At 43.1% G+C, this 24,771-nt stretch overlaps 1 protein-coding gene across 1 annotated transcript in view; it reads right to left on the minus strand.

Moving 5' to 3' along the window:
• Positions 1-24,771, minus strand: part of PHACTR1 (phosphatase and actin regulator 1) — a 311,175-nt gene that overhangs the window by 22,094 nt on the left and 264,310 nt on the right. Inside the window, exons 9-10 of the mRNA XM_075705026.1 lie at positions 23,140-23,348; positions 21,450-21,606 (exon numbers count right to left, since the gene is read on the minus strand). Of these exons, the coding sequence (XP_075561141.1) occupies positions 21,450-21,606; positions 23,140-23,348 (366 nt within the window). The remainder of the gene's footprint in view (positions 1-21,449; positions 21,607-23,139; positions 23,349-24,771) is intronic.

Here is a 24,771-nt window from a genome sequence, read left to right on the forward strand (position 1 = left end):
GAATTCATCTTTGCCTCTGCCTACAGCACAAGAAAACCTAAGAGCTTAGTATTGGGTCATCTGTAAGTATAATGGCTGGGTATAATACAGGGCTCGCTGGAAAATGATGCCCCATATACGTGCCAGGCTTGTTAACTCTAAGCATTTGCAGATACAAGAGGCAGAACCCAGCAGCTCTCCAGTGCTTGAATGGTGACATCTGGTGTGTGTGACCCAAGAGCAGGACTGATGGGCAAGCAGGTCACAGGTGGTCACAACAGGGCATGCAGCAGTATGGTGAGGTGTCCAGAACATCACCAAAACATCTCAGAGCCCAGCCACGCTCACGCAGCTCTTCCTGATGGCATAGGTCACCCTGATGTAAAATAACTTCTGAGCAGTGGGCCATAACTTCTGGAGCAACTCCTGAATTTATTCTGTAGATGCAAATCTTTTTACTCAGTTGCAACTGGGTTCATACCACCCTAGAGATTGCTCTAAGAGAGGAGTAAATCTGAGCTGGGCATGTGAGAAGCCAGCTGCTACAAAGAACTACTTATCACATTGCTCTTTAGTTGGCATAAACGAGCACGACTGAAGCCAGTAGAAATGCGCTGATTTACATTAGCTATGTAATTTGACATGAGGAAAATTCAATGGGAGTAAAGAGTCTTACTGTTGCTTAATTTAGCTTGCCTTTCCCAATAATAATGCTGATAGCAAAGCAATATTGATGAAGTATAGGCTACCAGGGACTCTCTGCACTCCCATGCCAAGTACAGAAAATTGAAAGAGAAAAACGGAGAGGAAGAAAATCTTGTAATTGCTTCTGCCAGTTAACTGTTAGCAGAGGGCAGGAATGAACTACCTCCTTTCCTTCCGTCACTGCACAATAAGCAAAAAATATTCGTAAGCCTGAAGGTTCACTTTCCCTGAAGTATCAGCCCAGATATTGCCAGCCAGACTTTAGAGTCTACAGACAACTGTCTTTCTCCTAACAGGATTTTTAAAATGGGATTAAATACAGTTTTATCAATGAGTGAATAAACTGAAGGCATATTAAATAGAAAATCCCTATCCAAAGAAGCAAATGTAAGGGTTTTACACCATTAAAATTCCTGTACTAGACTCCGTTAAGATGTTGGCTAATTTGTAGGATACATGATCTCTTCCCTTAAGCTCTCTTTCCTGTGTGACAAGTCTCCTGGTATCAGTCATGACTCCTATCAGACTTATAACTCCTTTTCCTGAGAAATTAAGGCAATAAAACGGTAAGGAGTGTTTGCCACGATTCAGTTACCATGTAATGACTGCTCTCCACTTCCCTCTTGATTTTAAACATTCAACCCCTGGGAGATGGTGGTGCTTCTGCAGCTATAAAGAAGCCTATGGCAATGACTAGAGCAGACCAAAGCAGGCAGAGACCCCTGTTCATCCCTGGGAAAATGGGTGAAGCACCACTGAGACAGTTCAGATGAGAACTAGCTAGACAATTTTGGTAGGAAGTGCTTGCTTTTGGTGAAAATTTAAAAACTGAAAAGTATCAGTTGAAGACCTAAGTACTTTCTGATGGTGCCTTACTGGCAAGGTATTTCTGCTGCCTCAGCATCTCAGTTTGTTCCCTGGACCGGACCGCCTGGTCCTGGATAGCTACAACAGTCCCATATCCTGGAGGAGAGAGGCAATGCTTTTGCTCAGCAGTTCTTCCTAGCACACCGCAAGAAATACAGAGCAGTCTGGCACGTGAACCAACCAATTAACAGTTCCCATAACACATCTGCAGTCATGTATCCAGCTGGGCTCTGCAGAAAAATCAGATTTTCAACTAAAATTATTCAGATTTTAATTTAGGCTCTAAGCAGTCTTTTGCTACCCCCCAAAATTATGCTTATCCCAGACTTGGTTTTGTGTTGAGAAACAGCTTCAATATAAACTTTAAAGCTCTGCCTAGTCTAGATTGCGGTGAGGATTTTTAGGAAAACTGATCAGCAAATTTTCTGCTTGCTCAAGCATCTGTGGATAGTGAAAAATATAACCAAGCTGTCCCTTTGTTTAAAACTCTAAACCTGGCCAATTTGTTTTCTCATTCTTTCGCCCATGTGAATCCATTCTTGACTCATAGCTCAAATAATGCAGTCTTTTCTGTTTCAGCTGACTGAGGGATTGATTTATTATGATTTTGATTTACTCCTGGGAAAGTTACAAGCGCCCAAGGAAGAACAGGCTGCCCAGATTAGGTCTCCTGGGGAAAGAGAATCATATTCAAAATGCAGATTTCAACAATTCGTTATGTCTGCATGAAGTTAAAATCTTGCCTATCATATACAGAACGTATTTCTTTAAAATACCCAAATAAAGCAGAATCATCTCAGGCCATGAACTCTGTATTTTGTTAAAAGAAACAAAGGAATGACTAAATAGTCCTATGACTCTGAGTAGAAACAGTGTGAATAATGACATACCCAAGTCATCGATCTTTCATTTGACCACAGTATCACAATGCAGACACCTGCATTTTCCCAAGGAACTACTTATTTCTTATTCTTTTCTAAAGGTAAAGCCAAGTAGTGCCAGACACACAAATTCAGGTTTCACCCCTCTTTTCAATAATACGAACTGCAAAACGCCTACTGATATGTGGAACATTGCAAGATCACGCAAGCTCTAAAATGGAGCCTCCTCTGTTTCATTATTGTACTGTTTCATTAACATCAGACTTTTTAGGCAAATGCTGGCTGTTCACATAAAATACAATCATGCAAGTTTAAATGATGTAAACAAAAGGGCATGGAGGAATTAAGATAGTTACACCACGAGTTTTGCAGCATTAATTCTCAAATCTCTTTTCCCTAATCCCAAGAACAAAATATCCAACAACTGCAGCAGGAAACAAAGAACAATCTTTTTTAGAGGAGGGAATTTACTATGTATCTAATTCAAGAATATATTTTCAGAACAATAAAAATGGGATATTTTTGCATACTAGAAATCCAGAGGGAAAAATGTACTAAATGCTGGTTGAAAATCTAGAGCATGCCAGAAAAAACAGATGGATTTTAGGACCCATTGTAATAAAGAAAAAAATGTTCTAAAATGTTAGCGATTGTCCTTCTGTTGTCTGTACAGCATTGTGAGAAGACACTTGCTTCTCCAAAGGTAATAATATTGAACCAAAAGCTGATTTTACAAAGCTAAAGAGATCATAATTCACAGTTCAAGGTCAATCCATGAACAACTTGAATAAAATGGCACCACGAAAATCAATCTGAACTGAACAGATATACTTGCTATCTATAGGCATTATTGTGTCTGGTTTGTTTTAAAATCTCTTCTCTCTATAGTAATGTGTTTTTGTGTCTGTGAACAAACATACTTACAGCAACGAGTCTTTAAAGATGTATTTTTGAAAGAAAGATTTAGATGCTAAACCTTAGAAACATTATTCGCCTTACTCCTCATAGTAAGTTTCTTTTTTCTGGTTAAATACAGTATTCTTTTCCTCCAAACACTAGTCTTTGGAGGCTTCTCCTGCCATTTTCTGCACTTACTCAGTTTTGAGGTGTAACCTTGTATTTGAAAGATCTGTAGGAAACCAGATCACCACTAATATATTTGCAAAGGTGTCCCCAATCTTCTGCTGGTGAAGGGCTTCCTGGACTAGCCTACGGACCATTCTGCCAAACAACCGACCTGAGGCAGGGGCCCAGACCCCTTCAGCTCTCTGTCACCCAACCAAACCAGTTGTGACTGGAGTTGTCACAACACGCCCTGGTGTTTTTAGCAACTCGGATTAAACAAATTTGGGGTATCCCTCTAGTCTCCAGCGCATGGCTCCTTCTTACCATAAAAGTTACACTCTTAAAAGCAGAGCCATCTCCAAACAAGAGCCCCCTTCCCTCCTGGCATGTCCCCCCACCCCGGCTCCTGGTGCTCAGGGAAGCTCGCGTGGTTGAACATGGTTTGATATAGGAATAAAGCAGTTATTCCTGTGCCTGTGTGGTGGCCTTGGGATGGAGAGAGGAAGCAACGCTTTAGGCGGGAAGAAGGTCTGTGGGGCCAGGGAAGAAACCATGGAGGGAGGCTGAGGGATGACAACGGGAGCACAGCCCCACTCCCCAAACCTCCTACAACCTTCCAAAATCCCACTGATCTTTCCCAGTGCCTCTCTCCTCTAAGGATCCTCTTCTGAGAAATCTGCTGCCACAGACTTGAATTTTACCTACACTGAGAAGCAGGTGCTGGCTCTGAGGAAGGGTTAAGGCCTGAAACACCTAATGGAGGAACCATCTTCCCTATATTTAGCTAGCGTGAAAATCAGACCTCCTGATGGCCCCTGTGGACTACAGTGATACGTGGTGACTATATATGGACCACAGCGACTATATTTACATAGCCTGTGCATTAGGAGGTATCTTGCCCCTCTAGCACTGTCAGTATGCAATTTGTCTAATTAAAAAAGCAACAGCACCCTATCTTCTTATTCACGTATGCAGTAACACGACTGTAATCCTAAAATATCAAGCCAGGGACATTCAAAACATGTAAGCAAACAAACCAGTTTTGGTTGGCAGTCCAAATGATCTGTGACCATCATGGCAAATCTCAATCCAAAACGCAAAAAATCTATTGGTTTTAACGAAGGAAACTTGGGTGGGGAGCTTCACCAGCTTGCTGACGGCAAGCTCAACACCTACACAGCCAACTTGAAAAAGTCTCCTCTGTTACTGCAGCAGCTACAGACCACTCAAAGAATGAAGAGAGAGGAATTATGTATATCCCCTGACCATGTTAGTTTGTTGTAGACCATTTTACCAGTGCCAGCATGAAGAAAGGCAAATGAACAATACTGCAGAAATCAAATTCATCTCCAAACAGGCACTTGACATTGGTAAAGTCAAAAAAAAGCAGCTTACCCACTTTCTGAGAAATTAATCAAAAGCTAAAATACCCAGTGATTCGGAACAGTCGCAACAGAAGAATTCCAAATAAACACTTTTATAACAGAAATTGGCAGTGTTAGCAATTCAAAACCACGATAATTCAGTTTCTAGGAGAAAAGATGCATAGGAAATAGCATGGTGCCCGCACTTTGTCTTGTTACTGAAGTGGAAAATTCGTGGAAGTGAACAAATTTGAGAGCTTTAAGAGTGATTAACTATTTTGTGCCAGAGGGATTTCAGACCCCCAGATTGCATGAAAGGCAGGTGATAAATAGCAGTGACTTACTGTAAAGGGCTGTGGCCTAAAATGTTCACTTGAAGTTTAAGAATTAGGGCTGGGTGAAACATTTGTGACAAACAGTAGAATTGCTGAAAAATTGAGTTCCAGCAGGTCAGAAACTATCTACGAGGTGAAGTCAAACTTAGTGAGTAGTTTCAGCTGAGAAAACAATTCACTAGACATACTTCTCTTAAAAAAAAAAAAAATCAAAAAAAGCATTAAAAAAAGCATTGGACAAAATATTTGATTCTGACCTGAAATGCTAGTTTTCAGTTTGTAATAAAATATCAATGCTTCAATTTGCTATTTTTATTCAGTCTTCCCTACCCCACTTGTTAATTATTTTGTTCCATTTGAGTACCAAATGCAACAAATCCCTTATTCAGCCAACTCCAGTAGACACAACTCTTCTTGCGTAACTGCTACAGTAATTACGCGCACAAATCCACTGAAGCAGGTTACAAGGAGAGCTCTCCCCAGTAGCTGTGTTGCCAGCTGCAGTGCAGATGTCTGTGTCATTCCCAGCCATTTAATGGTCACATCTGGCTCTGTGATACCTGCTGATCAGACTGGGTCTTTGCATATGTTTTACAATGTTGATTCTTTTGTATCTGCATCACTGTTTGCAAATTCATTTCTTACCTTTCTACAGAATTTCCCGTTTCACCACCCTAACCAGAGATCTGCCTATTGCATAAATTCCCACAACCTTCAAGAACACAACCTGTCCCCTTCCAGATGGTGTGTATTTAACACCTTCACTGCCAGAGCCTACTTCTGCCTCTATGCATTAGCAAAGTCCAAAAATATTTTAAGTCATAGCATCTCATGGCACATCAGTGAAAACATGCTGCACCAGAGACAGAAAATACCAAGAATGGCTAGTTAAAAAAAAAAAAAAAGAAGAAATTATTCACCTGGTTACAATAAAGAAATCCACACATTAGGAAACTGCACAGTTGTTATTTTGAAAAGATATTAGACACGATTTGCTCACAATTATATCATCACCTTTAGGTTTAAATCTAATGGCCTAAAAGCATAACAAGATATTTTTTCCTCAGCAGAATTGTTGTCCCATCTGCATTTTCTCTCTCAAAGTTACTGAGACACAGATAATTACCCGAAGGCTAAATTTGGACCATAAAGTGATAATCCTTTTTTTTTGTTGTTGCTTCCTAAGTATTTCCACAGCAAAACAAATGGAATGTTACAAAGAGGCTTATTACATCAAATAAGGAATTAGCAGCAGGAATCAATCATCTCCAAAGAAACAAAGATCCTATTTCCAGGCAAATACTCTTAACTTCAAAATAAACAACAAAAAAAAAAAAACCATGAAACAAAACACTTCCAGAGGGACATACAAACCCTATGTGATATGCTGAACAGACTGTAGCCTTTCTCTTCGTCTTCTGCATAGTATGACATCAGCTTTTTCCATTTTCTCCCTGAAGTTTCGAGGGCTCAGTTCAACCGCAACTGAAGTTTCTCTGCTCTTAGTTTTCCGACTAATATCAGGTGCCTACACATTCCCCAGCTCCCCCTGACACTTCATCAATGTAAAAACCTGCCTCATTACCACAATCTAGCTGCTGGGGGGAGACCAGTATTCTTTTCACTATTTTTTTCCTTAATTAGAGCTGATGTTGAACTAAGGAGGGGGAGGGAATGCCCAACGACATCTTCCATCTTCCTTATACAAAATGGGAGAGAAACCTGTTCCTGGCCCAGCTGACCTGAAGAGTCATTTCTCCTTTACACTTCAGACACTTCACTTCTTAAACCCCTTCGGGACAGTGTTGTAGATGTCTTCCCTGTGACATTTCAAATGAGGATGCTATTAAAACCCACATTTTTGCAATTGTTTGACCTCTGAAGAAAGACTGCCTTAAATGGGTGATTGTTTTTTAAGCTCCTTACTGGGCTGAATAGTTTATGTAGCTGGCATTCAGGCAGAGAGGCTGAAGAGAGTTAATTTTTAAAACATATGGTATGCAAGAGGAGCAAAGTTAGTTTGTTCATGGCTGCTGACATGCCATAAGAGAAGCCTGGATTTCCCTGCAGGGCACACTCAGATGCCAGGACTGAAATACCTCTGTCCTGGGCTTTCAGTGCCCTGGTTTTGTGGCATCCACTTGGTTTCTGCATATCCAGCTGCAGTGAAGGCAAGGAGAGGGGGCTTGGAGAGAGGTAGCAAAGGGAATCAGCACAGTCACCCTGACAAAATCCCTTCTGAACATGTTTCGACGATGCACAAAGCGTTCGTAAAACTGGAAACTGCGCCTACTGCTATGAGAGGCTGCAGACTGGCACTAAAACATGCTGGCTGGGATGGCCTGGGCAAACAGCTACAGTGCCTGCTTCCTAGCTTTTCTGAACCTCAGGATTAGTTTTAAACATTCAATTTCTCATGCATCAGCACTGAGCTGAAGTAAAAGAATACACTCTCTCAGCCCCTCCTTCCAGCCCTCACTGGCCACAGCCATGTGGACTTGCATTTTGCTTTACAAGCATACTGAATTTATGTCTCTACCTTACAGTTTATTGGGTGTTAAGTCCTCTCTCGTGACTGGAGATTACCTAGTGCTAGTAAGAACTTTGCTCCTGCTTGACAGCGCTGGTGCTCTGCTGAGCCCAGCTAATGAACACCAGCTGCTAAGGAAAAGGGGGAAAAAAATGTCTCACAACTACACTGTCAGCTTTACAAACTCCGATGAGCAGTGTTTTTGGCAAAACATGCGTCAAATACGCACTTCCATCCTATTTTCTCACTAGAGCCATTAGAACATTGCTGTACTCTGCGTTACTGGAGGTCATTGCTGTTGTATAGATACCAGACAGCACCACTGCAGGCTGTCTGGGATGTTTCTGAGAGGAGCAAGCTCCCAATTCCCCAAACTGAGAAAGAACAATAACTTGCTGTTTGTTGTCTCTGGATCCACCCAGAGACAGAAAGTTTTGAAGGCAGATCTTAAGGTTCTGCTTCGGATAGGTAGAAAAGGAGAAAAAAGCTATACAAGGGTGCAAGGAATTTGAAAAACTCTTGGAAGTGAAACTGGGACTTGGGTTTTTTTTTTTTGCTATGACAGAGGTGGCCTGAGGGGATGGGGAGGTGCAGGGCAGAGAGAAATGCTTGTTGAGGGAAGCTGGGCATCTGGAGTTGATTTCCATGTGAATACAGCGTGCCTGCGAGATGTTTCTGTTTAGAAACTGAGTCCAGGTAATTTTTTCCGTGGAGCGGAGCATGAGGAGTTTGGTCTCAAGGGCTAACCCCATACTCTCTTGGAACTGAAGCGAGCTAGAGACTTTTATGGTCTATATGTCATAGACAGGCATTTGTCAGAGATTGTGACCTGGCTAAATTGTCTGTGCCAGCACAGCCATTGTGCAATGACCCAAAGCAATAGAAATTTGTCAAGCATTGCATCAGAATAGGTTTATGAGATACATTCACAGTAGCCTTAGACTGGGGGGAGTGAAGGGAGCTGGGGTTTGGGAAAGTCTGAGGCAGAACTTGGCCACTCTGCAGTGCCAAAGGCACACAAAAAATCAGCCAACAACATCATGCACTTCAAAAGGCAAAGAAGTTGCTAATACACAAAGACTTTGTCAGCTCTTTTGACGCTATGTGCTATCACAGACTGGTGGAGGTTGGCAGGGACCTCTGTAGGTCATCTGGTCCAACCCTCCTGCTCAAGCAGGGTCACCTAGAGCCAGGACTGTGTCGAAATGGCTTTTGAATATCTTCAAGGAGGGAGACCCCACAACCTCCCTGGGCAACCTGTGCCCATGCTTGGTCACCCTCACAGTTTAAAAAATGTTTCCTGGTGTTTAGACAGCACCTCCTGTGTTTCAGTTTGTGCCTGTTGCCTCTGGTCCTGTCACCAGGCACCACTGAGAAAAGCCTGGCTCCATCCCGTTTGCACCCTCCCTTCAGGTATTTACACACATTGATAAGATCCCCCCTGTGCCTTTTCTTCTCTAGGCTGAACAGTCCCAGCTCTCTCAGCCTTTCCTCACAGGAGAGATGCTCCAGTCCCTTGATCACCTTCATGGCCCTTTGTTGGACTCTCTCCCATATGCCCACATCTCTTTCTTATGGAGGAGCCCAGAACTGGACACAGCACTCCATCTGTGGCCTCACCAGTGCCGAGCAGAGGGGAAGGATCACCTCCTTTGACCTGCTGGCAATACTTTTTCTAATGCAGCCCAGGATACCATTAGCCCTTTTTTTCCTGTCAGGGCATGTTGCTGGCTCATGTCCAATTTGGAGTCCATCAGGACCCCCAGATCCTTTTCTGTCAAACTGCTCTCCAGCTGATCGGCCCCCAGGTGATCTGGGGGTCTTGGTGCATGGGGTTGCTCCTCCCCAGGTGCAGGACTCTGCATCATCAGCAAGTTTGCTGATGTACACTCTGCTCATTATCCAGATCATCAATGAATGATGTTAAAGAGGACTGGACCCAGTATTGACCCCCTGGGGTATACTGCTAATTACTGGCCTCCAACTAGACTTTGTGCCACTGATCACCAGCCTCTGGGTCTGGCTGTTCAGACAGTTTTCAGTCCATCTGTCCATCCAGCCCATACTTCAACAACTTCACTGTGAGGATCTTATGGGAGACAATGTTGAAAGCCTTACTGAAGTCTACATAGACACTATCTACTGCTCCCCCCTTGTCTACCAGGCCATTCATTTCATTGTAGAAATTCATCATGTTGATCAAGCATGACTTCCCCTTCTGAATCCATGTTCACTACCCCTGATGACTTTCTTGTCTTTTACATGCCTGGATATGGTTTCCAGGATTAGCTGCTCCATCACACTCCCAGTGATCAACGTGAGGCTGAGCGGTCTATAATTCCCTGAGTCCTGCTTCTTGAATACAGGAGTGACATTTGCTTTTCTCCAGTCTTTGGGCACTTCTCCCATTTGCCACAATTGATCAAAGAAACATTAAAAAAACCAAAGAGAGCACTAAAACTTTAGTGCTACTGGGTCAAATGAATCCTTTCAGATACACTTTTATGCTGAATAGTGAGGCAGTATTGTTCTCTCTTGAAGATTTTAACACATGCCCTAATTGTTAAAACATGACATGTCTAGTGACAAGTGCACAGAACTGAGAGAAAGGCAAGGTACAGTGATGGGCAGGTGGGAGAATCAAATCTGAAGGCAGTCAAGTGAGCAACGATCAGGGAGGATGCTGAGACAAGTGAGCTGTGATGACTAGTATTGCGCCACTGATGCTTTGCACTTCCCTGTCACTGTCTTTATAGCTGCTCAAAAATCCTTCAGACTGAGGCCAAGTGCTGTACGGTATCTTGAACCAGGGTAGGGTGGAGGGCAGCTACTAGCACTACTGAAATACAAAGAGAAACAAGACAAAATAAAGACTCTGAAGAGAAGAATGAGTCAAGACAAAGGGAAATAGAAGTACCTCCCAAAATGCGTCACACATGATGGGTTTCAGAGGCAAAAATCATCTCTTTTTACTGCTGCAGAGCCTGTTTTCATCTATCATGTTACATCAGAAAACATGATGGAGCCCTTAAGTTGCTGGAATTAAACAGTGCAGTGCAAAATGCTGGCAGCTCTTCTAACTGCAGTAGAGTGTTAGATTTTCTTTGCTAGTCTGAGGGGGACGATGAAATGGGTAGTGGAGTATCACATAGCTCTATGATCCCTGCAATTGCTCAGGTCTCTCTCTCTCAGCATATATGTCTGCCCAAACAAGGGAAGGGTTAATGGTTCTAGCCCAACCCAAGGGTGAAGGACACCAGGCATTTACACTCAGTTGTTAACCGGGAAAAGGGAAAGAGTCTCTGGGGATGTTCTGGCCCTGGGACATCAGCCACACACATCAGCCAAGGAGCAGAAGGAGGTTTTGGGATCAGCTGGAGAATGCCCTGACAGGGAGATTCAAAAAGGCACCACACTCCCATCAGGGAAGTTGCTCCCCACTTTGAGACTGATGTGCAGCTGCAGTGTGTCTGTGAACCTGACTCCAAACAAACCAATTCCTGTCAGAGGGGCTGCATACCCTCTTTCTTTTACAGCTGAAACCTGGATATTGGGGCAGGGAAGTCCTTATGCTGGGGCGGAGAGTGCTCTAGGAAAGCCAGGGACCACAGTTCGGGTGCTCCAACCTCCCAGTGCAGCCAAACAGGCCAGAGGAGCTCGTTATTCACGCTGCTCGCAGGCTTTAGCTGATCGGGCTGTGAAAAGACCTTCATGGCAGACGGCCAGGGACCTTTCCCTGTAGCTTCTGTGAGGGCCTCCTGAGGATACAATTTACTTGCAGTTTACATCTCCCTGCGCGCTCCCCCACAGGGCCTGGGTGCAACCGAGCTGGCATCTGCCATCCCACCAGGTGACTGAGGTCCCCCAAATGCTGCCATCCACCATCCCACCAGGTAACTGAGGCCCCCATGCACGTGCAGGAGGAGGGGCCCTGGTCCAGGCAGCGTTCCTGTTCCCCACTGAAGGAGCGGACTGGCGCCTTTGCAGCCCCTGCTGTTTGAGATCAGGGTCTCCTGCTTTTAAATCAAAGCCAGTTGATTGCAGGGAGGCAGGAAGACCGTTTCTGTCTTGATTACGGCAACAAAGGAAATTGTGAAGACTTTTCCAGCATGCTGAAAAACTCAGATATCCTGCAGAATAAATAGTCCAGCCTGGCATTATAGATGCTTGCTCATTTAGCAAATACAATATATTGAATGCTTATTTTATTAATTACTCATTAACCATTAGTGTAGCTGCCTCCTGACTTCAGGGATGACAGTGAAAAACCAGGTTACTGAATTTACCTTGGTGTTAACGTGCTTTCCCTGTAGTTTTCTGATTTGAAAATTATTTCTCATCAGAAAGGCAAGCAATGAGTATTACAGGCTGCATACTTAAGAGACACGTTGATGTGGTCTACTGCACATGAGAACGTTTCCTCTTCACTAATGTTATTAACATAAATAGTAATTTTACATGGTCAGGTCTGAGGCTAAAGACTTAGTTTAACCCCCACATATGGTCTGTGCAGTGCTTATGAATCCCAGTGTACTGAAATATGAGCATAATTCTCATCCACACTTGCTTCAAGAAGACCGGTTGTAACTTTTCTGCACGTATGCAAAAAAAGTCCCTGTTCATCTCTAAATGATCCTCGTGTTAATGTAATGGTAAGTATATTTGCTTTCTTGGTACATTTGTCTAAAAGACATTTAAACCTACATAAAACCAAACATATAAAACATTAAAACCTATTTACTACAGGGCCAACTATTCAAAAAGTCACCTCTATTTACTCACATACCATAACCTGCATATGAAACTCCTGCATTTCTGGACAGAGATGACCGTACACACAAGTTAGACTTTCTTCTCTAGCAGTCCTGCTTGTGCTCACAGTAATAGTCACAGTGCACATGTATGAGCACATACATATTTAAAAGTTGATTGGAGTCAGGATAAAAAATTGGTTTTATGTATCTTACTCCTTTACAAGGATTACCTCTGTTAATCTCCCGCACATGTGTTGCCAAATAAGCCATAATACACTGAAAGGGGAAAAAAATGCAAACTGTAGCTTCTGAGAGAGGTTAAATATTTTGCTCAAAAAGCAATTTCTCCATGTTACAATCATCAGCCTATAAAGTGAAATTTATTTCTGCCAGTCTGCTTCTTTTATCTGCTTGTACGGCCATCTGATTTGTTTCCTTTATGGAAATTACAAGGTCATCCAAGCTGAGCAACTGTTGCATTTGTGATTAACTCCCCACAATCAGCAGGCTCAAAACATGAAGATTTATGGTTAGATTTTTTCAAGGTGGAAATTTATGAGCTAGTTCTTAATGGAGCTGCCCTAAATTTGTCAGCATTAACCAGCAAAAGAAAAAAAAAAACAAACCACCTTTGTTTTCTTCTTTTAAAGCCAGAATGTAATATTTGGAATCAGCTACTTCCTTGCCTGTGTTTGTTCCACCTGTTTTTATTAATATTTGCCATTCTTTTACTCAAAAGAGAGTAATGCGTGGACTCCAAGCAGCCTCTTGTTTACTGGAGAAATAAAAGACTATTTCTATTACCAACATATGTTATTTCATTGCTGCCACAAGCTTGCATTATATCACCATGAATTATTTTGCCCAGCTGAGAAATGTGGCTTCCTCTGAGGTAAAATCTGACAGTGGTTTGACAACTAAAAGCAACACTGCAATCAATTCGGGGCAGAAAATGAAGGATACCACACCCCACTGAAACTGCAAAGGAAACTAAGGTAGAGTAAATATATTTGTCTTGGCTGTGTTGACAGGCTGAGTTAGACCTCAAACACAGATTGTGTCAGGGGGCTGAAGAGGATGGGAAGCATGAAGGGGAAATTGTAACCCCATAATGTATTCTGCCTCGGCTTCTGCAGGGAAAGGATGGGAGAAACAGATGTTGCAATGACAGTGCAGAGTGACTTGCACTGCTTCCATGAAGGCAGGCAACGGGAGCAGTAACAGACCCCAAGAATAACAAATACTTTCCCGGGCTGGCGACATCTCTGATTGAAATGAACTTTTGACATGGAGAAAACACTTTCCATTTCATCAGTGGCCACACGGGTGCCTCTGGGGAGACCTTGCCCTCAAATGCCGCTTCCTGCTGCCTGTTGCCTACCATTAAGAGCATTCCTCTCCTCAGCACAATGCTCCTCCTCCTTTATAGTAACATAAATAAATTGTCTCTGCAGATTTGGAGCCCCACCTTCTAACATGGAGAGACACGTCTGCCCAAGGACAGACTATATCCACTCTGCGAGCCTTTGCTTTCATACATCAGCAAAACATCTGCTGGCCCCGGTTGAGTGAAACTGGTGGCGGCAGGGGTTCATCCCGTCCCAAGGTGGAGCTGCGACAGAGGAGAGATCCCAGTGCCAGGGCCCATCCAGATCATAGGTTAAGGACACTGTTCATCCCACAAACGAGGGAGCATGTAGGGGTGATGTGCTGTGCGGTGACATTACCCACTGTCACCTCCCCTTTCCCTTGATTGCTCCATTGACCTTTTGCCATAGCAAATTACTCAGATGAAGCAAATTCATGCTGTTAGTTGTTGAAACGCATATCAAAACAATAGTAATAGCATCGTTCGCGATGTTAGACTTGTCTTTTTCTGCGATGAATGATGATGTTAGCTATGAAAATTCCTAATATAAAGAGACACGTCCAAACTGTGCTCAGACATGAGGATCCTTGTCCTACTGAAACACAGTTAGATGTCTAAAGAGATCCTGATATCTGGGTGGTTTTTCGAAAGCACACAAACTTGGCTGTCAGTGCGAGTTTGTCCATTTTTCAAAATTCAAGTGGAGTTTTCCAAAGTTCATAGGCATATATGTACATTTGGAGACTTCCAACATACCTTAAATACATATATACACACATATATGTGTGCGTGTGTTTCAGTGGCTTGCCTGAGGTCAGAAAGCCCGTGGAAGATGCAGCCCTTCCCAGAGCGTTTTAACAACAAAGCCACCTTTCCTTTCAGCACAACAGAGCTTGCCAGGACATCAATCACAAAAGAGGGCTGACAGAGGCCTTGAGAGCCCATCTCCCATCCGTACCCCTGCACAGAACCCAGATCAGTTCTGCACAGAGTTTTGTTTTTATTGCTGGCGGTTGAGCCCAGATGTGTAATGATAACTCGGTTTCAGCTTGTCGCCCACAGATAATCACCTGCTTTTGCTGCCTTCCTCCTGATGATAAGGGCAATTTAGATAGCTCCCTTGGGGTTTCTCACAAATGTACAGCTTCCTCACGAAGCTAAACTAAAAGGGAAAAAAATGCCGTTTTCCCTAGGTACCATCGTGGCTAAAACCCAGGCTCAGCCCTTTGTGGCTTTTTTTGGTCACCCCCATTCATGCATCTAGCGCTGTCGCATCGTCCCCTCTAATCCAGGATTTAGATGAGCTTATTTACCACAATCCCATTTTCTGTGTGATTTATCCTCAGCACCCAACATGCGAAGAGGCAAGCTCCACACACACACGTGTGCGCGCTGCTGTTGGGGATGAGCTCTTGCTTTAGGCACTTGCTTTGCTCTCATTAGTGGAAGCTAACAATAAGTGTGAGAATTGCAGACGTCAGAGGTAATTAGGAAGAAATTATTTCACTTTACCCAACAAAATGAGGTCTGTGAATAAAGCCTAATCCTGCTGTCTGCCCATTCTTTTTATCCCTGAATGGGAGGTGGGGAGGGCATGAAATGCTCTCCACAGTGCCGGATGGGGAACAGCCGTGAGGAGATACAGCCGTGCTCGACAGGGGCCATCTTGCTGCCATCCTCTGGCTGAATAAACCCTCCCCTCAATGGGACTGCACGCTGTTTAAATAATTAACCATTTCAAAAAGCTCAATCTCCTCACAGTCTAATTTTTTTTGTAAATAAAAATGATCACTTCGGACTATTCAGTCCCCTCAGGCCTCTGAAGGAACTGCTGTGCATTTTAATGACTGTGCCAGCCTTGCAGACCGACCCTCCTCAGCATTGGTAATATCTCTGTCACCTTCACGGTGATGCCGAAGACGCGATCCTTTTCCCAAATTGTCCAATTTTTCTGCTCTTCTTTCTGGTTCATGTCTCTCCTGTTTACAAACATACTCTATTGCTCTTTCTCCCGAGTACTCTTCCTCATGCAGAGGGTCACACAGACAACTAGCACCTGATGTGAACGAGTCCAAAAACCTCACAGCAGCCTCATGACATTTTAAAAATCAATGGCCATTTTTTATACTTGTGGGAATTCACCAAGTTCATTTCATCAGAGGATTTCTGTTTCTAGGCAGTATTTTTCAGTACAGCTGAGGAAGACGTAGTATTGATCAGGGAATGCGTGGAGTAGATTACCTTTCTGATTGAGGTAGTAGGTGACCATCATCTGTCAAACCTGCCGCTCCATAACAAAGATCTATGACTTTTCATGCTACATTTCTCAGTCACAGAGATTTCGGTACTACTTCCAAAGCATCAATGGGACTATAAACACATCTAGCAGGTGTGCAAGTCCGTATCTCAAGCATACATATTTACAGCCATATGCACACAGGCAGTGTCTCTGCGATCTATTTTCATACTTTCTATCCTTTGCCTCGTGACACTTGCAATATATTATTTATATTGCTTCAGATCAAGATTTTCCACTTGCTGGTGTAAGGACAGCACCCCATAAGGTATTGTAGTGAGTAATTCTAGGGCTATATAAAAAACAATGCAGAGCACTACTGTATATCTGACAGAGGAGCTTGCCATTGATTCACTGCTTTAAAGCCAGCAGAACATATACAGTGACACACTCACAGTATTCAGTCGAGCAATGGGATGTCCATCACTCAAAGTCACAAGAGAGGCAAAAAGTACTGCGTGGACACTGCAAGAAGTTACTTTCTTCTTTATTTGTTTCTAATTTAATTATTTTCTATTTAATTATTTAGTTAATGTGCAGACGGCTGCTGCTCCCCCATCTCACCTCTTTTTGCTTTCACACCGGGCATGGTCTTGGGTTAAACGTGACTCCTACAACTGACAGCTTTTGGCAGCAGCACAGCACAAAATCTTCTAGGGCTGCAAAATCTTATCAGGTTGCCTGTGGCACCTGCCAGTGATGGGCAGCAGTCCCCTGACACGCACTGTGGGCAGCCTTTATGTATCTCCCCTGCCTTGTGACCTGCAGCCAGCCTGCCCTCTGCCCCGAGGTGGGTAGGAGTGTGCTGATGAGACAGACATGATGCTGAGCAGTAGTAATACTGTGAATATCAAGAAGTTCCCTTAACATTATTAGCAATGTGGTGATAATAATACTGAATTACCAGACTTTTTGTACGATTAGGTCATCCTATTCCAGCAGGTGGGAAAAGCCAGGATGGAAGCAATTCAGGGAAAACAGATAAGGACACTGCCATGCATTCTTGAAAAGCAGTGGACCAAAATCTCAGCTTTAATACTCCTGTATCTAATTGCTAATGAGCACCTTCACTAGAGTTGGGGGTTTAAAAGACTCAAAAACCACTTGAGTGCTTTAGAAAGCCTCTCTCGTAGGATGCATGGCAGATCAGTCGTAGTCTAAAGACACACGTTGTCTTTAGGGTATGGGAGACACTTTGTGAAAGACATGCAAAAACCCCAAGTCTTCCCAGGTCAAGGGAGTGCAAAGTCTTCAGCAAAGTCTGGTGTAGTGTATAGCTATACAGAAACAGATAGATACATTTTCTCTAAACGGCTTGTGTGCCTACTAAATAATATGTCGATTGAAGAAGTCTGTGCAGTCTCTTACGACCACCATTATGATTCCTTGGTGAAAAAGAAGTGCAAGGACTGGCACTGAAGCACCTGGCTCAGTACCAGGGGACAGTACTCGTCCCGCAGTCTCTGGGAGACATGAGGATTTTCTGTGCACCACCCATCAATGCTGGCCCTCCTCCTTCACCAGGGGCTCCTGACAGGCCATGCCTTTATCATTGCTCCTGGGACAACCTCCAAGCTCAGATCCACAGCCTGTCTAGAGTCCTTGCTTCACAGTCATAGCCCAGATATTCCCCACTCCTCTCACCCTGACAGCCACTGAAAGCTAAATCCAGGTCCTCCTGCCCCCTGCTCTAACCTGAATAACCAGGGGACCAGTACTTCCCAGCAGGTCCAACACAGCCAGAGAGACAGGCAGAAGGCAGAAATCTGTCTTTTCCCTCTGCCTGTTAATTTTCAGAATCCTGTTTTTCCTCTTGTTTTCTGCTTTCTGTCTTATGGTCACTTGTATGCACTTCTTGAGCATGTCTGAAGCTGTGCATGTACCAGAGGGATAAAATGGAGGACGAGTTTGAGAAAAGTTGAGCAGGCAGGAAAGAAAAAAAAAAGAAACCCATACCCACTTAAAGATTTACTTAGCGCAGAAGGTCTGCATTTCAGAGTAGAAGTCAATGGAGTTGTAAGGGTTTTTAGCAGCAAGAACACAGCCTCCAGCATCCATTTCCTATCCCCAAGTCACATGTGGTTATGAGCTGGAAGTTCTGCATCTTAATTTACTATTTTTGCTCCTTGCTTCACATTTTGGAGTAGTCCAGTCTGGTTTGCTTAGAGGAGGAGGTCTTCTAATTTGTTGTTGTAATTGCTGTGTAAAGACTGCCCAGAAATAGTCTACGGTGCAGTGGCCTATTCATGTGGCTTGAATTCACATGATGTGGGATCTCCTGCCTTTTCTAGGACATACTTTGCCATCTTGGGCAAAAAGTTCCATTTTTGTCTGGATCTACATGGGCTAAGCCATGATACAGAATACACACCAGCAAAGCACTACATTCATGTGAAGTGTTTCTATGATAGGCACAAAGGTGTTAATTTGTCTTATTGCTGAGCAGGTGTGTAGTGGGCCAGATCCTGCTATAAGATACAGTCTCTGCAGCCTTACCCTTATAACTGGTCTGGTGTGAGTCAAGGCACTATTCTCCCAGCATGGATGGGACAGGCGACATGGTGAAGTCTGCTCTGGAGTCTCTCTACCAGTTGGCGGATGCAATAATAAAGTCAAAACAATTTTCTGGGACTGACTGGAGGTTCAGAGGTTCCAAGCTACATTTAAACAGGATCTGAACAAACAGTTCTGAGCCAAATTGATTCCTGGTGCAACTCTAATAAGGCTGGAGGAACTACACCTGGGATGATTTTGGTCCCACACAATATGCCAATGGTCAATCTCTCAATATGCCTGGCTGTAAGTGTCTTTAAAAATGACATTCTCTTTATAATACTAAATTCTGATCTGCCAAATGTGACAGCCAATGAGCTCTTCCAAACTAAAAACTGTGAGGATTATGCATAAATACTGAAGTATCCTAATCAGCCTCTTGATGAAAATTAATTGATCCATTACAGACAATAACTATTTGCTGAAGTTTTTATTCTGCATTTTTTACTTCTCTAAGTAGCATATGTGATTTCTTTGGCTGGCTATTTTAAACCGTAGGGGACCATTGATGGAACAGTACAAATCCCTCTGAAATCTAAAATTGCCAGCTGCAATTATAGTCTGCATCTAGTATTTTCTCTAAGGACTATAAATGCTTCACTACTTTAATTTTGCTTGGCATTTGCATCACTGTGTGACAATTACTGAGCAATGGCAAAGGATGGATTCAGTAATGAAGTCTGGACAGTAAAGAAATAGTGTCCAAATGGAAATATTCTATTTCAATCTAATATTCATCAGTCTGTGCACATGGATACATCACATTTAGATACAAAGCACTGGTAAGACAGGTACCTTCCTTTTTGCTGCTGAAATGTCTGTGGCTTTTTGCATATCAGAGATGAGGAGAGTTGTTTTCTCCTCATATTTCTTGATTGTTTTTAACTACTCAAAAGGATGAGATAATGAAGTTGTAAATACTAGTAATTAAATGGTCAGACTGGCAACTATTATTCCAGATAAGGCTTGTGAAATTCTACCAATTTCAGTGATGTTACACTGATGTAAACTGGAATGAAACAGCAGTGGCTCAGCTATTTTTTGAGCTTGTATATACAGAGTTTTAATTATTTGAACTATTTGTGATTGCCCCCAAGTCCTAGCTATATTAGAAGACAACATCAAGCATTATACCTTAGACTGAATGAGCAGAGATGCAACTGGGGAAACAAACAACGACATTGTGAGAATAGGGGGCTTACACAGGAAGGGTTCTGGGTATTGCCAAAATTAGTTTCCCTTGTTAAAAAGAGATATGCTGAAGAAACATTCTTTAATGGGGAAAAAGCAGGTTTCAGAGAGGTGAGATATAAAATATTTTTAATAAAAAACACCTGGGGCACAGTGAGCTGTGCAGAGTCAATGCTTGCAAATGACACTATTTACCTTCATCAGAGCGAGCTGTAAAACTTCTGAGAGACGTAATTTAGGCAAATGGGCGACACAGCAGAATTGCTGTTCAATGTCATTGCAAGGTGAAGCAGTGCAGAGTAAGATACACTAAGAGACAAAAATTTCAACTCTTCACATGCTTCAAAAGGGTTCAAAATTAATCATATAAGCACTGGGACCTTGCTATCATGTGCTGCTCTTTGGGACCCAGAGCTCCACATGCAGCTGCAGGCTAACAAGGTATTAGGCTGAATAAAGACTGGACTGAAAAATCACAGTACCAGCAACAGTGCAGCACCATCTTGCACACTTTGGTCATCACTGCTGAGGCCCTTTAACAAGAATACTGAAGAATTACACAGGCCTTGGAGTAGGCTAAGCATGATCCAGCATAAAGACTTTCAAAGACAGACTAGAAAGATGTGGTTAGTTTATTCCAAAGAGGTGATAAACGAGGCCATGAAAAAAAAGTAGATAAAATGCTGAAAGAGGTATTTACCAGGAGCTCCTATTCTTCCTGTCTCCACAACATGGTAGCAGTGTTCCCCCCTTATCCCCCCACCAACGAAAAAAGTGAAAAAGAAAACCCACAAGAAAATTCCCAACAACCGGCTGGCCTTCTCCTTGTGGTTTTCTCAGTGTCACACTGGAGGGCAACTAACAGCATTCACCAGCTCTGCATACCACCAAGCTGATAACAGTATTAAATTTATTACAGAAATCATGGCTGGAGCATAGGAGGTTCTTCAACATTTCTACCTGACTTCAGTTTACTAATTCTTGACAGAAGTCTTCCACATTTAATGGCCACCCCTCTATACCCCATGTCACACAGAAAACCCAAACAGCTCGTGAGTAACACTGTTATAAAGGAGCCAGAGTCTAGACAGGGTAAGTATGTCCAACCTGACCCAACAAAAGCAGGTACTGAAGGACTTAAGTATTTTGGATCAGGAAAAGACTCAGCTACTCATGGGAGATGCAGTCAGAAGAGAACATTATACCTCTGCCCTTTGGTCAGACTTTGGCCTATCAAATGGCACCTGCAGCTACAGTCCAAAATGTCATCAAAGCTGAATATTTCCCAATGGTGCACCGAAAGCAACCAAATCCACATAGTTCATGCTGACACTTAACACAACCAAAGATCCCATAGGATATGCCAAGAAAATGAAATGGGGCGTTGTATGGGAAGTTATATTGGAGCAGAAATAATGTCTAGTCTTATTTTTCCCCCATGGCTTTTCCTCTTGAACATTGTGAACAAACAGACCTCAAATGTTTACAGACTAAGGGTAAAAACTGCATCCCACCACACACTTCCAAAAGCAAGAGTTAGAAAAATGTTTGTCTCCCTACCTTGTTAACTTTGTCCCAATCTGCTGCCTAAGTTCGAGCCTCTCTTCATCAGTCTGCATGGGGAGGATGTTCTTTTCCTCCAGCTCTCGCTTGGAAGGCCTGTTGCTTAGTTTGATTGCTAAAGAGTCCTTCCTGCAGACTTTCATTGCCAGGGAGCCTGTGGGAGAGAGGAGAGGCTCTGCCAAAGGAGGTGTCATCATTTCATTACAGCATGCAGCAGGCAAAGGAGTACTAGCCAAGGGAGGATACTAGGCTCTCATTTACATCGGTATGGACTGGGGTAAAGGGGTGTCAATTAACTTCACGTGCTCAGTTAACCTCTATTCATATCATAGTAAGGAAAAGCTGAATTTGGTAGGCATACAGGAAAAAGACGTTAAAATATTGCTCCATAGAGGGGAATGGAGGAGAAAGGCTTGTTTCAGAATTGCTAGTAGCATCTGTAGCTTTCTGTAGTACAGTGTTTCTGAACCACGTAATGGAATGAATAATTCAACCTTAGAATCTGGGCAGGCAGCAGAGCTACAGCATGTGGAAAGAGAGAGATCTCTCTCTCTTGCAATGTAGTATAAAGGCATCCAAGCTAGCACTGGAAGGAATCAAAAGTCAATCATCAGCAGCACAGATCTCTATGTATATTAACTGACACTGCTTCTCAGGCAGTGAGAGTGGCAAAGAGACTGTGAAAACCAGTGGCCTTTCACAGCTCAAGCTTGCTTTCCTAGGCTTGCATCCAAAGCAGTTTGAGCAGGGAAGACAGACACAAACAGACAGAGGCACAAACTCATGAGAGGTTTTGGGCTTTGGCAGGAGAGTGTAAGATAGTGCAGTTCTGCTTCTTAATTTAAGAGCAAAGACTGCTTAATTTCACTTGCAGGGTAAGGGAGGATTCTGAGGAGATGAAATATGCCTTATTTAGAATCGTCTTTGTGCATATTTTAAAAAGGGTGTAGTTTGTTTGTACTGCTCCTAGTTTTCAGAAGAAAAGAAATCCAAGGGCCTGAAACTTCAGCTTGACCTGCAGGATGACAAGCAGTTGTCATACACAAAGTACTGTATCTTGTCTTCATGGGAGAGTCCTATGATGCCACACCAAGGCAGGAGATGGGTTTTCTCAGAGGAGATGGGTTTTCTCAGAGAGGTCAGGAAGGGGCCACAGGTCTCTCTCCAGACTGTAACTGCGATATGGCTATCAATTAACCTCTTCTCTTCTTATCTGAGCCCAATTCTGTGATTGTGACCCCTTTCAAAGCATGTGCAGACCTACGATTCTGACATGATTTAATGTTTACTGTATATAAAAGCTCTGATTCTCTATCGGTGGCACTTAATTCATCCTCCTGAAGTAACTCAAGCTGATCTTGACTTAAGCCAAAGGCAGGGCTTCCACACACTTGGGAAAGTGAATCCAAAAGTCAATCTGGAAGTGAAATAATATAAACCAAAACCAGTCATTTGAATTCTGTCCGAGAGCTACCCAGACAGGGATTCATGGATTAGGGAAATCACTGTAAATTCATACTACTTGTTATTTTGGATTAATTTACCAAGCATCCCCACATAGTCAAGCCCTGAGAGATGCAAAAGCCATGGTCAAGAAAGAAAATTCACAGGCCTTGTTTCCCTTGTGTATTGAGAATTCAGAGTAAAAATTAAATAAATGAGAAAGGAAAGATCGGCTTAGTCTTACTTGTAAATAATGAGTTATCCTCATCTTCATCTTCCTCTTCCTCCTCTTCCTGTCTTGTGTAGAGGCAGGAAGAATCTTCATAGTCAGTTTCATGAGGCACATTTTCTTTATTGTCATCGCATTCGATCACAACAGTTGGCACTTGTCTCATGTCTGGAAGGCCCCCAGGTCCTGTTTTAGTAACACTGTCACCTGTGTGTAAACCAGAGCTGTTGGGAAAGAAAAACAAATAAATAAACTAAAGGAAACAGCTCAATGGAAGACTGAGTTGCTTCTCTCACTGTATTTAGGAAAGTAGTAGTCTTTCATCCCTTTTTGAGAAGAAATGAGGACAGAAATACTTTCACAACCAGCAAGACATCTAATGGGTTTAAACTGAGTACACATTAGATTTAAGGTACCACACTTGTTAGGGAGACTTAGGACAGCACGCAGGCAGAGATACTGGCAGCGAGGACTGAGAACTAAAGATCTGTGGCAAACAGTCACAAGGCTTAGTGAGAATTGCACTAGCTACTCAATGATAAGCATGTCTTCAGCCTAGTGTCTGTGTGACCTCTCCACTGGCATGCAGGCAGTAAGGAGAAAATGTCTCACCTGAATGCAAAAGGTGGAGTAAGAGAGTGGGAGGAAGGAAAGGCATAGAGGGAAAGGCAGAGGGAAACCATGACTTGCACTCCTTGGGCAAGAGTATGTTGATTGACTTGAGGGGAAGGCAAGGGCACAACCCTCTGAAGCACACGGGACCGAGCATGTGAAACCGGGCTTGGAGAAAAGAGACTTTGGGAGCTGGTGAGAGTAACAAGGGAGGGAGCTAAAACCTGAGAGGTTTGTTTGCTAATGGCACGGTGATATGTTGTGGGGGCTGCAGGGACAACATCCCTTCTCCTGCCCTGGCTCCTCACTCCAGCCAGGTGCTGGAGATCAATCTGAATTGGAGCCAACATCATATTTCTTTTGTCACATAAAGTGTGACTGATCATTTCCTGCAGCTTACTAGGTTAAGACCTGTGGTCAGTACTGCTACCATCTAGCTCTGTTTATGTGTTGATTTCAAAGCCCTTTACCAAGGAACACATCAATACGAGGAGGGAAACAGGAACATGAGGAGGTGTGGATCAAAGTCAAACAAAAAGTGAATGGAAATGTCAGGAACAGAACCAGGTTTCCTGACCCGTTTTTATCTAATAGCTCATGTTGCTTTTCCAATGTGAAATGAGAATGAGAGACTGGTAGGCAAAATCGATGGCTGCTCAGGTTTATTTGTGAGTCAGCAGAAACTGCCCTCTGTCTTAAGTCCCAGCGGAGGCAACAGCTATATGAAAGGTGGGGAACGTTTGCCTGTTGGACACCCTCTTTATGTCAAACTCCCATCTTACTTTACAGAAGAACATAGGTGTGAAACCAGATGTGCTGGCTAAGTTGCACTTGAGGCACACAAATTCGGGTCTGGCTGTTATCGAGTGCTGAGTAGCCTCAATTCCCTTGAATATTTCAGCCTGCTCAGAATACCAGAGGCATTCTGCATCTCGACAAACTGTTGTATTCTTCTCTTTAAATGATTTTCTACTGAGTCAACTTGAAACATTTCTCTTTCTCCTAACCCTAAAGTTAACGTGGACTCTTAAATGG

Source organism: Pelecanus crispus, chromosome 2, assembly GCF_030463565.1.
Source record: "Pelecanus crispus isolate bPelCri1 chromosome 2, bPelCri1.pri, whole genome shotgun sequence".
NCBI classification, from domain to species: domain Eukaryota; kingdom Metazoa; phylum Chordata; class Aves; order Pelecaniformes; family Pelecanidae; genus Pelecanus; species Pelecanus crispus.